Genomic DNA, 12,682 nt, shown 5'->3' on the forward strand with positions numbered 1-12,682 from the left:
GGGATACACTATAGTTATTAGAGCTTCTGTTCCTTTCTTCAGAGCTCCAACCGTCCTTTCCCCTTTTCATCCGACGAAACTCGAACCAATCGGATTTGCTATCCAATCAACCGAGTAGGAAAGGAAACCATGTAATCAGTTACAGGTTTGTCAAAGGGGCGCAAAGGCGTAAACTTGTATAAAGCTCCGGTGCTTCTAGAACGTCAAGTCGTCTAAGCGACTTAGAAAAGCCGAATGCGTTTGTATATTCGGCCCAATAGGCACCCTCGTCGCTACAATATCATTCAGGATTGAGCAGCTCAGAATATATTCCAAAGGATGATTAAAGTTGTATCAAGAAACCCATGGTTCATATGCAATAATTTGGATACTGCTTGAACACATCCAGCAACTAAAAAAAGACATGCACCATCCGGAGCTGGAAGTACAGTGGATAGATCAACATACTTACTGCCCATAGTAGCAGCGCTCTCGATAATATCAGTGACGCGTACGTACACGTTGGAGAGGTGCCGAAGATCAAATATCAGTTGTGGCTACCTGACCATGCGTACCAGGACTGTCGAGTAGCTAGGTAGTTTGCAGATCGTATCACAGGTGAATTTTGTGCCGACTACCCAAGAGATATGGCAGGCCACTAGCCTCGCACCGAATACAGGCTGGGCACAGGTCACTGAATCATCCTAGTGAATATAACTGGCTATCGTGTAAACACGTAGCCTGTCTACATATGTATCTGTACTTTGAGAACCATGGCTGGAGTAGTAAATGATGGGATATACAATACGAAGAAGCTCTAGAACTTTTATGTCCATTTCATCATAACTGAAAACGCCGCGCCTAGAAAGATGCGACTTCGTAAACCGGAGAGATTGGCTCTCAGCAGACCCATCTCTCATCTTCAACAGTCTAGACTCATCACCCCCGAATATTCTCTATCGAACGGTAACGACATCGTCACCCTCATCAACCACCACACGTTATACCAATCGTATTGATATTAAATCGGTCTCAATACCACAACACCAAGTGCTGAAGACCGTGTCTGGACGTCAAGACAGACCGAGTCCGGAAGCCGTTGATGGGACGTGACCAGGCCGCAGTCCGTGAGCTTCGGAGAGAACATGTAAGCCTCGCGAGGAAAAAAAAAAGAAGCCGGAAAAAGGAAAAAAGGAAGAAGGCGGTAGAGGGATAGTAAACAAAGAAGCGAAAGACCCAAAAGTAATAACGTCAGGGGGGGTGAGATAGAAAGGGAAGAGAACGTGAGAGACATCGACGTTCACTTGAAGGGATATGTTCCTCTCGCAATTGATCACATTATGCATCAGCGTTTTTTTGCTGTGGGAAACCTCTCATGCGCGGGCTTCCTCGTTGCGGTCCTGGCGTGGGCGGCCGCCTTGTTGGCCCTTGCCGCCACGCTGGTTGCGCTGCTCGCCGGTAGCGGGGCCGTCGCCGCCGCCGCCGCCGCCTAGGGTAAGCTGGGCGGTTGCTAGCCGGGTGGAAAGCTCCATCTGTGTGCGCACGGTGTTGGCGAGGTAAGAAACGACCAGGACGTCCTGGATGTGGTTGTTGCTGTGGAAAGTTAGTGATAAGGAACACCGGGGAATATAATGCAGGTTCAACATACAAGTCACGCTCAATGTCGGCGGCCTCAACCTTGGGTGCGAGAGCGAGAGCGTTAAGCAGGAACTGACCCATGGCGGTGGAAGCGGGGGTCTCCTCGTCGATCACGGACTCGACATAGCGCGAGACACGGTCAACCATGGACAGAACCTCCTCAATGGCGCGCTCCAGAGACTCAATGTCGGAAGTGACAGAAGTGGAACGGTCCTCGGCATCCTTGGCGTTGGCGATGGACTCAAGACCGCTCTTGTCGGCCTCGCCGTATCGGAGCTCGTAGGGAACGGGGATGAAAGCAGCGCTGTCGGCAGCACGCTCAGCGGTGACACCAACGGGGGCGGAAATGTAGGCGCGGGTCTCGAGATCCTTTCCAGCCTCAGTGGAGACAGTCAGGTGGACAGCGGGGTGAGGCCAGGTACCATCACCCTGGCCGCTGTAGAAGTTCTGGATCAAAGCGGAGAAAGTGTTGAGTTCGGAAGCAGTGGCGTACCAGCCAACCAAGACTTCGCGGGGGTTGGCCTTCAGGTGCAAAGCGAGCATCTGCTTGTGGTATTCCATATCGACTTCGACCTGGTCCTCAGCCTCGGAGTGGCCGACAGCGAAAGCGGATCGGACCTCGACCTCACTTCCATCCTCAGATCGTGTTCCGAGGAGTGTACCGATGACTCGCTCCTGGTCGGCATTGCGGCGAAGAGAGTGGTCGAGAACTGAGAAGATTGCCTTTGAGAGAAATGAGCTTTACCCCTCAGATCATATAGCACACATATCGCAACATACCTGGGGTTGAATGACCACGTTCAGAGGGGCAGTGGTAGGAGCGGTCCCCACGCTGACGGGGCCGAGGGGGCGAGCGAGATGAAGGAAAGAATCTTCGGCCATGATTAATTTGTGTGATGGAATACCTTGCAAGTTTCAAGATCCAAACTTCCCTTCGTTTCTCGGAGGTTCAATTTTTCCTTGGAAGTGGAGTGAGCCGCTCTGATTGTTCCGATTCTGTTGTGTGTGGGAAATTTCGCGCTAAGATAAGATAAGCCCCCAAAATTCTCATTTCGGCCAGAACAGCTTGAAATTGCCCAACCTTTCTAGTTATACCCTGAAATATGCCTGCTCCTCGTGGTGGTTCTTTTAGAGGAGCTCGAGGCCGTGGTGGCCGTGGTGGCAGAGGTCGAGGTCGCGGCGGTCGTGGTGGTCGTGGTGGTCACAACTCCTTTGCCACCTCGAGATTGAACGAGTCCGAGTAAGTCTTCTCCCAGTCTGATGGTCTTCAATGGCTTTATCTAATTGCTACTAGATCGGATGCTTCTTCTGGAGAAGATGATGCTAGCGAGCAATCCGAAGAGGAATTGGGCGATGACACACTCATGGATGAGGGCGCCTCCAGCAGCGAGGAAGAAGACGAAAATACTGAACGCCCATACAACGAACTCCTCCAGCTACTTCAACCCAATGAGTCAAACGGACCAGCTCGGAAGAAGCGCAAGATCGCCACCGACTCCAATGCTGAGATTCAAATGGCAGAACCCGCAGAGGAACCAGAGCCGGGCGATGACGACTTGGAAGCCCAAGCGCCGTCCGACGATGAAGAGGAGGAAGCAGACGAGGACGAGGACCCAACTGCTGCTTTTGAGAAGCACTTCGATCTCCGCGATAGTGCAGATTTGACCAAGCAGATTGAGCCTATCCAATCGAACAAATGGGCATCCGTTAAAAAAGAGATCGATGGGCTACGGCTGGTACATACTGTCCCTGACACGGGAGCAAACAGCGCATCAATCCTTCCCCCAATGAAGAGCACAACCAATATCAAGGTATGCAGAATAGCCACAGGTTTTGTGCTGCCTTCAATACTAACATGCCATCGCGCAGCTCAAACAAAAATTGAAGTCTCGTGCGGCCGAGATCCTGCCTAAAATCACCGGTCAAGCCCAAATCATCGCGCCATATGTGTTCGACTACCAAGACGTTCTCTACGGTGCCCGCACTACTTCCAACGCAAATGAGATGCGCGAGATGATTGCTTTGCACGCCGTCAATCACCTGCTGAAGACCCGAGACCAAGTCCTTAAAAACAACGCCCGTTTATCCAAGGACCCGGACACCGACATCGAGTGCCGTGACCAGGGATTTACCCGACCTAAGGTTCTCTACATCCTGCCCACCCGACAGGCATGTGTTAAGGTTCTCGATGCGATCACTCGGATCTATCAGCCCGAGCAGCAAGAAAACAAAAAGCGCTTCACCGACTCATTCTCAGCACCAAATGATGATTCCTGGGAACACAAGACCGAAGATTTCCGTGAGCTTTTCGGCGGCAATGACGACGACATGTTCCGACTGGGTCTCAAGTTCACGCGCAAGACAGTCAAATATTTCGCTCAATTCTACAGCTCCGACATCATCCTAGCCAGTCCACTGGGTCTGCGTACGATCATGGACCAATCCGACGTCAAGAAGCGTGACCACGACTTCCTCTCCTCAATCGAAATGGTGATCGTCGACCACGCCGACGCCCTTCTCATGCAAAACTGGGACCACGTCGACTACATCTTCCAGCACCTGAACCTGCAACCGAAACAAGCACACGGCTGCGACTTCGGCCGCGTCCGCAACTGGTACTTGGACAACCAAGCCCGTCACGTCCGACAAACCGTAGTGGTCTCATCCTGCATCACCCCCGAGATCAACGCCCTCTTCTCATCCCAGATGCAAAATGCCTCGGGCCGCCTCAAGGTCACACCCACCTACGCCGGCGCCATCACCGAGCTCCCGCTCGCAGTCCCCGTCAAGCAAACCTTCACCCGCATCGACAGCACGTCCCCCATTAAAGACCCCGACGCGCGCTTCAAGCACTTCACAACAACCATCCTGTCCACCCTGGTGAAGAACATCACACACGGCCGTGGCAAGGGCGGCGCCGGTACCCTCATCTTCATCCCCTCCTACCTCGACTTTGTCCGCGTGCGCAACCACTTCGCTACCTCTACGCAGACAACCAATGTCTCCTTTGGCGCTATCTCTGAGTACACTGAGCCGAAGGAGGCTAACCGTGCCCGCAGTCATTTCGTGTCCGGCCGCCACTCTGTGCTACTGTATACCGAGCGTGCACACCACTTCCGCCGTTACCAGGTCCGTGGTGTTAAGCGTGTGGTCATGTACGGACTCCCGGATAATGCGCAGTTCTATGGCGAGATTGTTGGGTTCTTGGGTCTTGATCCTGCGGCGTTGATCGAGGCTGCTGAGGGTGGTGTTCGTGCGCTGTTCTCAAAATGGGATGCGCTGAAGTTGGAGCGTGTTGTTGGTACGTCTAGGACTGGAAACATGTTGCGGGAGAAGGGGGGTGATACGTTTACTTTTGTATAAACAGAGCTTGTGGATGCTTTTTCAGGTAGATATATGAACCATTACTTTATACCACTTCACCTATGCGGCTATTTGTATTTATTTGTATTTTGTCAGTTTCCGAGCCATGCTCTCGTCCAAGGAGCTGTATCAAGTCCAAGCCTAACATTGAATACAACCTAATCTAAATCTGTACATCACGATTAGCTATCCCTAGCATTGATCTCCTAGTCGGGGATATCTGATTATGGAGAGAGAGAGACGCGGTTTAGACTCTACATATGTTTATGCACCGGGTAATCAATGTAGTATGTTCACCTACGGGCTTTCTGCATAGACTTAGAATATCAGATGAGTAAATTTCCATCGCTATTCCATCGCCAAAACACCTAAGAAGCTCACGTTTGCTTATCGTGCAAATACGTCCCGTTCTCTCTCGATCCATTTATTTAAACTCCAAACAGCCGTTTGCTTCCCCGTTCCTCTTTTTAAACCCCGAACGTCAACTATTCACAGCCTCTTACATTGTCCACTCCATTCACCCAATCATACCAAACACCAAGATGGCTATGAGGAAGATCGACGAGTGTGTCGGGTTTAACCATGACATCTATGTGCCTGAGGGTACCGGGCTCATCGAAGTAAGTTGAGGGTTCAACACCTGTCCAAAGCGAGATCATTCAACTGCCCTACATGAGTCACGTCATCTTGCATACTCATTCATTGTTCACACAAATGGGAACAAAGCAATCTCTAACAACTCATATCAGCTCGAAGTCACCTTGGGATCCAATAGGCAAATTAAGCGAATTGACATCAACTGCCTTCCTTATACCGGTAACGAAGTCGGAGAATTCGGCGGCATCTTCACGGACGCGTCACCATTCCAATACCAATTCAATACTCCGGAGGTCAAAGGGTCTGTGACCTTTGATCGGGATCACCAGTCGGTTTGTGTTCTGATCGATGTGACTTGGAACAATAAGAAACGGGTTGATGTGCACTTCCCAGTTGTCGTTTTTTGCTAGTATGTGACTGCACCATCTGCTTGAGAGTGAAGTGGAGGGAGTCACACCATCTAGAGAATGCATATCCAAGCTGTCCTCAATGTGATCTACAATAAAGTTCAAAGATATATAACGTAACGAACTGGTCTATGTATTATGTAGGATGTGAACAGCCCTGAAGGGCCCTTTAGGCGGTATAATTCTGCCAAAAAGTGAGGTTAAATTGAACTCTAAGGATATCCTTTCGCCCTTCGGGGCATATGGTCAAATGAAAATATACAGAGAAGATTAGCATGGCCCCTGCACTAAGGATGACACGCTCAATCAAAGAGAAGCTACCTATTTTTTTCCATCCTTCCACGTTCGATATTGAGGGCATAGTATGTGGGGCAGTTTGACACTATACCTAGTTATGATTGGTGCTACCAGATTTGGAAGTCACGTGTTATTGGCCAATGGCGTCGTGAGTTCGAGACCCATGCCGCGCGAAAGGGCGGGTCCTTCAAAATCGACCAACCACGGCCGAGTATCTTCCATCTCTATATAATTCTGATCCGAAAAGTGAGGTTATAACCAAGTCGAGGAATAGATATTTCGCCCTTCGGGGCATATGGTCAAATGAAAATATACAGAGAAGATTAGTACGGCCCCTGCACTAAGGATGACGTATCTTAATCAAAGAGAAGCTACCCAATTTTTTCTTCGACGTTGTATATCGACGACTTGAGGTGCGGGTCTAAGTGGGTCTTGACCGTTTGAGCTATGCTGTTTTCAGATGAGTGGGTCGCAAGTTCGAGCCGATATTGGTGCGACTTTCTTTTTTTTTTTCTCTCATTGGCTCGACCCTGAAGTTCGTTGTATACATCCATGGATACATTGATTTCAGACACTCTGCTGTTTCCTTGCTCTTGAATTCACCAGGGCTACTACCAAGCCCAAGTCGTGAGGCTGAATACGCTATACATACATGTATGCATTGGATGATTATTCGACCTGTCAACGAAAAAAGAAGCAACACTGTATTTCTTAACCTAATGTGTTGGAGTGGGCAGAGATCGTGGAATCAGTGAGCAATGTACCAAGAAGTTCGGATTCTTTCTATATTCTCTGCTCACTATGAAGATAGCAAAGCCAAGTCCATTGTGGACTATAAACTCGGCAAAGGACCCCACGAAGTGTGGGACACAGACTTCCAATTCAATACAAGCTTGATGACTATGAAATTGTTCTCATCCACAGTGTCTCTACTCGTCGGAATATCCTAGTCAATGACAACGGCCGCCCTACAGCGGCTTTTGGCTGGCAATCTGATACTCAGAATACTATAATCGTATCTATGTGTTTCCGATCTCGAAGCCAATGTCCATTGACCTAACTACAATCCCTACACACCTCCTCAAATGAGAGAGCATACAGTAGGAACCCATTCTTGAATTGTACACTACGACATTAAGTAGATGTAAACCAGCATTTAGATATCCTGCACAGACCATGTGTTTTCGGCTCTGAGACATCACGGACCATGGTAGATAATATATCTTCTATCTCGCTAGATCTATTGTGGACGGTAAATGACTTTGTTAACCGGTCATAACTAAATATTACATATGAGGTTCGTCTCTAGGCAGCTCGACTTGAAACGTCGATTAGTAAGCTATATTACTCCAGCCCTCCAGGGCTAAGGTCGAATTTTAGATTAAGTCGAAGCGAAGCATAACAGGAAGTAAAGGGAAGCGGATAAATATCCGGGTTAGGTGCATGTTTATATGTAGCTAGTAGCTCGTACATAAAGTAGTAGGTCTTGTGCCGCTTGTGCCTCGTGCCTCTAACACAGCCCAGAGTATATAGTCTTACACAACCAGATACTAGCCCACTAAATTTACCACTCATTTCGAGTCGAGTCAATTAAAAAAGAGCAAGCAAGGACATAAAAAAGTAGAAACAAAAGGCGAAAATAGAACAAAAAAACAAAACGAAACTGACCAGGCAGCGGTTAGTGGTCAACGCGGGCTCCACTCGGCCGTCATGCGCATTTCGCGCTGAAATCTCTTTTAACCAGATCGGCAGTCCAGTGCAGATATAAGAATCCTTCCTTTTCGCCTGGATATATTGTTTATCTGCATTTATTATGCTTTTGACACCGCTATACATCCAGACTTTATAGAAGACAATCCGACTCCAAAAAGAGAGAGAAAAAAAGAGTCATCGTCTAGATATCTCCATCTCCGTCCCCCACAAAATCCCCGCACCAACTTCCCTCTCCAATAACGACCCCAGGATAACAGATCCCAGCATGGTCACTCCAAACCTTGATTCGGCCTCAGAAGCCGGCCAATACCAGGATCATCCAGACGCACCCCTGCCGATCCGAGTGGAGCAGTCGGGATCGAACTCGATATCGGAGCAGAGATCAACGAAAACGCAATTCCAAGACGAGGATGGACACAACTATAACTGTGAAAGCGGTAGTGAAGCCGACACCCAACCAGCATTGGCCCAATCAGAACCTCGTCCGATCGAGGACGACGAAGATGACGAGGCTCTCGCTATGGCGGCTTCACGACCCCGCCATGCATGGCAGGTATGGTGGTTGCGCAATAAGGGTATGGGCCTTGTCCTGCTGGCACAGGCTTTTGCCGCCTCGATGAATGTCATGACGCAGGTTTTGGAAATTCATAGTGCTATGCATCCTTTCCAGGTAAGAGACAGAACAAAAGAATGGAAAGATCATTTCGTATCCCATCCGATCTACATTTCATTCCTCGCCAAACTCCAATACTATAAAAGCCCAACTAACCACCCATCCCCAGATCCTCTTCGCCCGCATGTCCATAACAGCAGTCGCAAGCTACCTATACATGTTCCTCGCCTCAACACCCTCCCCATTCGGCACACGTCCAGTCCGTGGTCTCCTCCTCCTCCGCGCCCTCTTCGGCTTCATGGGTGTCTACGGCCTCTACTACTCCGTCCAATATCTCCCCCTCTCCGAGGCAACGGTTATCACTTTCCTCTCACCGATTATCTCCTGCTACGCCTGCTCCCTCCTCATCCCCGGCGAGACCTTCTCCCGGAAGCAGCTGTTCGCCGGTCTGGTCTCTCTCGGCGGTGTCGTCCTCATTGCCCGTCCATTCAGCAAGCGTGACCCGAACACAGCAATCGCAACCCCAACTGCCGCTGCCGCTTGGGCATTGGGTATCTCCACTTCAACGGATGATAAACCCCCTTCTGAGGCGGATTCTTACCACCATGTCATGGCGACGATCGTCGCTTTGGTCGGTGTGCTCGGCGCATCAGGTGCTTATAGTTCTATCCGTATGATCGGTCGTCGCGCGCATCCCCTCGTGTCTGTGACGTATTTCTCGTCCGTAACGACGGTTATTTCGTTCGTGGCGATGGTCACCTTGCCTTCTGTGCCGTTCCGCGTGCCTAATACGGTTGTGGAGTGGACGTTGCTGACGGGATTGGGTGTTTGTGGATTCCTGTTGCAGTTTTTGTTGACGGCAGGTTTGTCGTATGTCCCGCCTGCATCGGTGTCGGATGGAAAGCCTGTGGCGCAGGGGGGACGTGCGACGTCGATGCTCTATATGCAGATGCTCTTTGCGGTGTTTTATGATAAGGTTGTTTGGGGAAGTACGCTGAGTCCGATTAGTTGGGTTGGATCTGCGATCATTTTGGTCTGTGCGATTTATGTGGCGTTTTCGCAGGAGAGACCTGTTCAGCGGGGGAGTGAGGAGTATCGTGATGTGGAGGGATACAAGGATGTCACTGATGAGGAGAGAGCGGAAGGGAATTGAGTTTTGGGCTATTCCGATTTGTATATATCGTCTAGGGTATATATATATATATATATAACTATATATAGTATATAGCATATAGTATATATGCTTTGACCTTTGTACTTTCCTGGAGCACTCTACTCCGATCGTCTATGGTATATCTAGTAACCTCAAAATACAAAAAGCCGGAAATGTCGAATCCGACGTCATTGAGTTACAATCCGACAAAACCCGAATTCTTTTTCTCTCTATTTCTATTTCCAAGTTATTACAGTCCTATATAATAGATACTATATATACTAGTCGAGACCTAGTGGATTCCCCATAAAAGCCCACTGGCCCCATAATTTCCCCATATTTCATCTTGAACTCTGACATCAACGGAACAAGAACAAGAACAAGAACATCACAATGCGCCACTTCGACACCTGGGTCCTCCGTGATCCCTACTCCATCTGGCACTACTATCCAACCGGCCATCGCTGGCGTGATACCGTCCGCGATTTAATCCAATCCCGCGCCATCTGCTCTCCAGAGAATACCCTTCATCCACCTCTAAACTGGAACCTGAACCCATCCACCCAATCCCAATTCCAATTCCAATTCCAACAATCCCCGCTCCTCCGTCTCCCGCCCGAACTCCGTCAAATCATCTGGTCCTACGTCCTCACCAACTCCCCAACTCCAAACACCCAACCCCCACAAACCATCCATCTAGTCCAACTAAAAGGCAAAATCCGTCATGTTCGCTGTCCAACCCCAACCCAACCAACCCACCGAGTCCCAATTCACCCAAACCCCTCCTTAACCCAAAACCGCCACTGCTGCCCCACAACCCCGGCCCGCTGGCGCATCTACGACGGTCGAGTCCCAGGCCACAGCGACAGACTCCTCTACCCGCACACCCACTCCCATCTCCCCTCAACACTAAGTAACAGCAACACCGCCCTACTCCGCGTCTGCCGGGCAATCTATTTCGAGGCCGAGACAATCCTGTACAAATCCTCGCATTTCGACGTCGATGATCTATACACTTTCATTGCATTCGCGGGGTCGTTGTCGCCGGCTTCCCGGAATGCTATTTCGCGATTGACGGTTCAGTGGATGCCGATCTGGGTGCCTATGGCTGGTCTCGATCATAAGGGTTCTATCTATGCGCATACGCATAGTGATGCGTTGTGGGTTCGGTTTTGGGACGTTGTGGCTTCGTTGGAGGGATTGCGGGTGTTGGGGTTGAGTTTGGATTTGGGGAGGTTTACGAGTGTGGTTGGGAATATGGGGGAGGCGGTTGTTTCTGGGCAGAGGATTCCGTTTGGGATTGGGGAAGGGTGGGTGAGGCCTATTCTTGGGGTTAGGGGGTTGGATGGGTTTGATTTGGCGGTTACGGCGAGGTGTGATTTGCTTGCTAAGGGGGTTGTTGAGGGGGAGTTGGTGAGAGATGTTGGGCTTTTGAGGGAAGAGTTGAGGGGGATATTGTGTGGACCGAGGGAGAGTGGGATTGGAATGGCGAAGGGGATGGAGGAGAGGAAGAGGGGGGTTAGGTTGGCGATTACTGCTGCTTGATGTTTTATGTTTTGTGTATTGTGTTTTGTGTTTCTTATTTCGATACCCTTTCGTTGATATTGCGTGTTAATACTACCCTGAACCTCCTAACTCTGTTGCATAACAATTACTGCTAGAAAGTCAGATACTACATGCTTGTCTACTCATTATAGTGATTGTTTCTAGCAAAAAGGTATGGACATACAGGGTCAGTCGAAGACAGGGCATTCGTACTATATCAAGCATATACCTCTACTCAACCCAGGTGTTGAGTGTTGTCATCTTTATTACGCGTGTCTGAATCTCATGGATATATGTAAATCTCGATTGCCGATGAAATGTTAATTACTCTGCTGATTATAATTGTAACCATAGGTATCTTGTCTTGTCTCCAAAACTACACCAAAAAGAACAACCTCAAGTCTTCACGAGTCAGCTTGGGAAAAGTCGTGCCTCGGCTCGTCGCCAAGAAAACTGTTAATCAGGACTTGAATTGTTTCTATCCCAAAGATCTGTTCCATTCACCTCTCAATCTCCATGGATATCTCAATCTCAACTTCGGCTTACCTTCTACTAGGTTCGCTGCCCTTACTAGTTCTCTCCGAATGGAAATCCAGATCACACACGGGTACCGCGGTATTCAAAATGCTCTCTTCACTTGCTTTCCTTAGCAGCCCATTGCTCCTACCATCCACAGAATGGTCAAACTACCGTCGTCTCATCACCACCGGTCTTGCCTTTTCCTTGCTGGGTGACTTTTTCCTTATTCCTTCGCACCGTGAATTCCATGGCCCGGACAGCAAACCCCCATCCGACAAATCAAAACCACAAGGAAAAGTATCTATATCCTTCCAACTCGGTATCGTCGCCTTCGCTGCGGCGCATATAGCCTACACTGTAGCCTTCCTGCAGGATTCCAGCGAAACCTCCTGGACAACCTTTGCCGCTACCTTTGTAGGGACTCTATCCGCTGCAAAATGGTTGGGTGTCGTATATCCCCCGCCACATTCCTCACTCAAGACCAATATATTGGATCTCGACATTGCCCCGGATATGAAGCCATTGGTTTCGGTTTATGCCGTTATCATTGGTACAATGTTTGCTGCTGCTACTGCCACCTCCCCGTTGATCGTTCCAACCGACTGGTGGCACTCGCGAGCTCTGGGAGCTGCTATGTTTGTTGTGAGCGACCTTTTTGTGGCGAAGAATGCCTTTGGGAGATCTTCTAGACCGGAGACTCGTGGGTGGCTTGGGATCTTTGTGGGTTATGCGCTTTATTTCTGGGCTCAGATGGTTCTCGCTGGAACAGTGCCAGCGTAACGGTTTGCATGGACTAACAGTGAGCTGGGACGTTCCATGGGGATACCTAAGCTGTGCTGAGGGTAGATCTCGCCATGA

General features: G+C 49.5%; 7 protein-coding genes across 7 annotated transcripts; 5 read left to right on the plus strand and 2 right to left on the minus strand.

The window, feature by feature from the left end:
* Nucleotides 1–1,352: 1,352 nt before the first annotated feature.
* N7537_012113 (eukaryotic translation initiation factor 3 subunit F) lies at nt 1,353–2,589 on the minus strand (the record flags this gene model as incomplete). Its single annotated transcript, XM_056903167.1, has 3 exons — nt 2,398–2,589; nt 1,628–2,340; nt 1,353–1,572 (listed from the first exon to the last, which is right to left on the minus strand). The coding sequence occupies exons 1-3, from the start codon at nt 2,497–2,499 to the stop codon at nt 1,353–1,355; spliced, it is 1,035 nt and encodes a 344-aa protein (XP_056748454.1). The 5' UTR covers nt 2,500–2,589.
* Nucleotides 2,590–2,720: 131 nt separating this feature from the next.
* On the plus strand, nt 2,721–4,980 carry N7537_012114 (UTP25 family protein; the record flags this gene model as incomplete). Its single annotated transcript, XM_056903168.1, has 3 exons — nt 2,721–2,857; nt 2,912–3,428; nt 3,487–4,980. The coding sequence occupies 3 exons, from the start codon at nt 2,721–2,723 to the stop codon at nt 4,978–4,980; spliced, it is 2,148 nt and encodes a 715-aa protein (XP_056748455.1).
* Nucleotides 4,981–5,522: 542 nt separating this feature from the next.
* Nucleotides 5,523–5,987, plus strand: N7537_012115 (uncharacterized protein; the record flags this gene model as incomplete). The annotated part of the gene is made up of 2 exons (XM_056903169.1): nt 5,523–5,600; nt 5,730–5,987. The coding sequence occupies 2 exons, from the start codon at nt 5,523–5,525 to the stop codon at nt 5,985–5,987; spliced, it is 336 nt and encodes a 111-aa protein (XP_056748456.1).
* A 166-nt stretch (nt 5,988–6,153) lies between these two features.
* On the minus strand, nt 6,154–6,835 carry N7537_012116 (uncharacterized protein; the record flags this gene model as incomplete). The annotated part of the gene is made up of 2 exons (XM_056903170.1): nt 6,154–6,301; nt 6,657–6,835. 2 exons carry the CDS (start codon nt 6,833–6,835, stop codon nt 6,154–6,156), a joined length of 327 nt encoding a protein of 108 aa, XP_056748457.1.
* A 1,424-nt stretch (nt 6,836–8,259) lies between these two features.
* Nucleotides 8,260–9,760, plus strand: N7537_012117 (DMT family transporter; the record flags this gene model as incomplete). The annotated part of the gene is made up of 2 exons (XM_056903171.1): nt 8,260–8,664; nt 8,777–9,760. The coding sequence occupies 2 exons, from the start codon at nt 8,260–8,262 to the stop codon at nt 9,758–9,760; spliced, it is 1,389 nt and encodes a 462-aa protein (XP_056748458.1).
* A 393-nt stretch (nt 9,761–10,153) lies between these two features.
* Nucleotides 10,154–11,305, plus strand: N7537_012118 (uncharacterized protein; the record flags this gene model as incomplete). The annotated part of the gene is made up of 1 exon (XM_056903172.1): nt 10,154–11,305. One exon carries the CDS (start codon nt 10,154–10,156, stop codon nt 11,303–11,305), a length of 1,152 nt encoding a protein of 383 aa, XP_056748459.1.
* A 624-nt stretch (nt 11,306–11,929) lies between these two features.
* N7537_012119 (lysoplasmalogenase) lies at nt 11,930–12,604 on the plus strand (the record flags this gene model as incomplete). Its single annotated transcript, XM_056903173.1, has 1 exon — nt 11,930–12,604. The coding sequence occupies one exon, from the start codon at nt 11,930–11,932 to the stop codon at nt 12,602–12,604; it is 675 nt and encodes a 224-aa protein (XP_056748460.1).
* Nucleotides 12,605–12,682: the final 78 nt, after the last annotated feature.

Source organism: Penicillium hordei, assembly GCF_028827395.1.
Source record: "Penicillium hordei strain IBT 12815 chromosome Unknown utg000006l_segment0_segment0, whole genome shotgun sequence".
NCBI classification, from domain to species: Eukaryota; Fungi; Ascomycota; class Eurotiomycetes; order Eurotiales; family Aspergillaceae; genus Penicillium; species Penicillium hordei.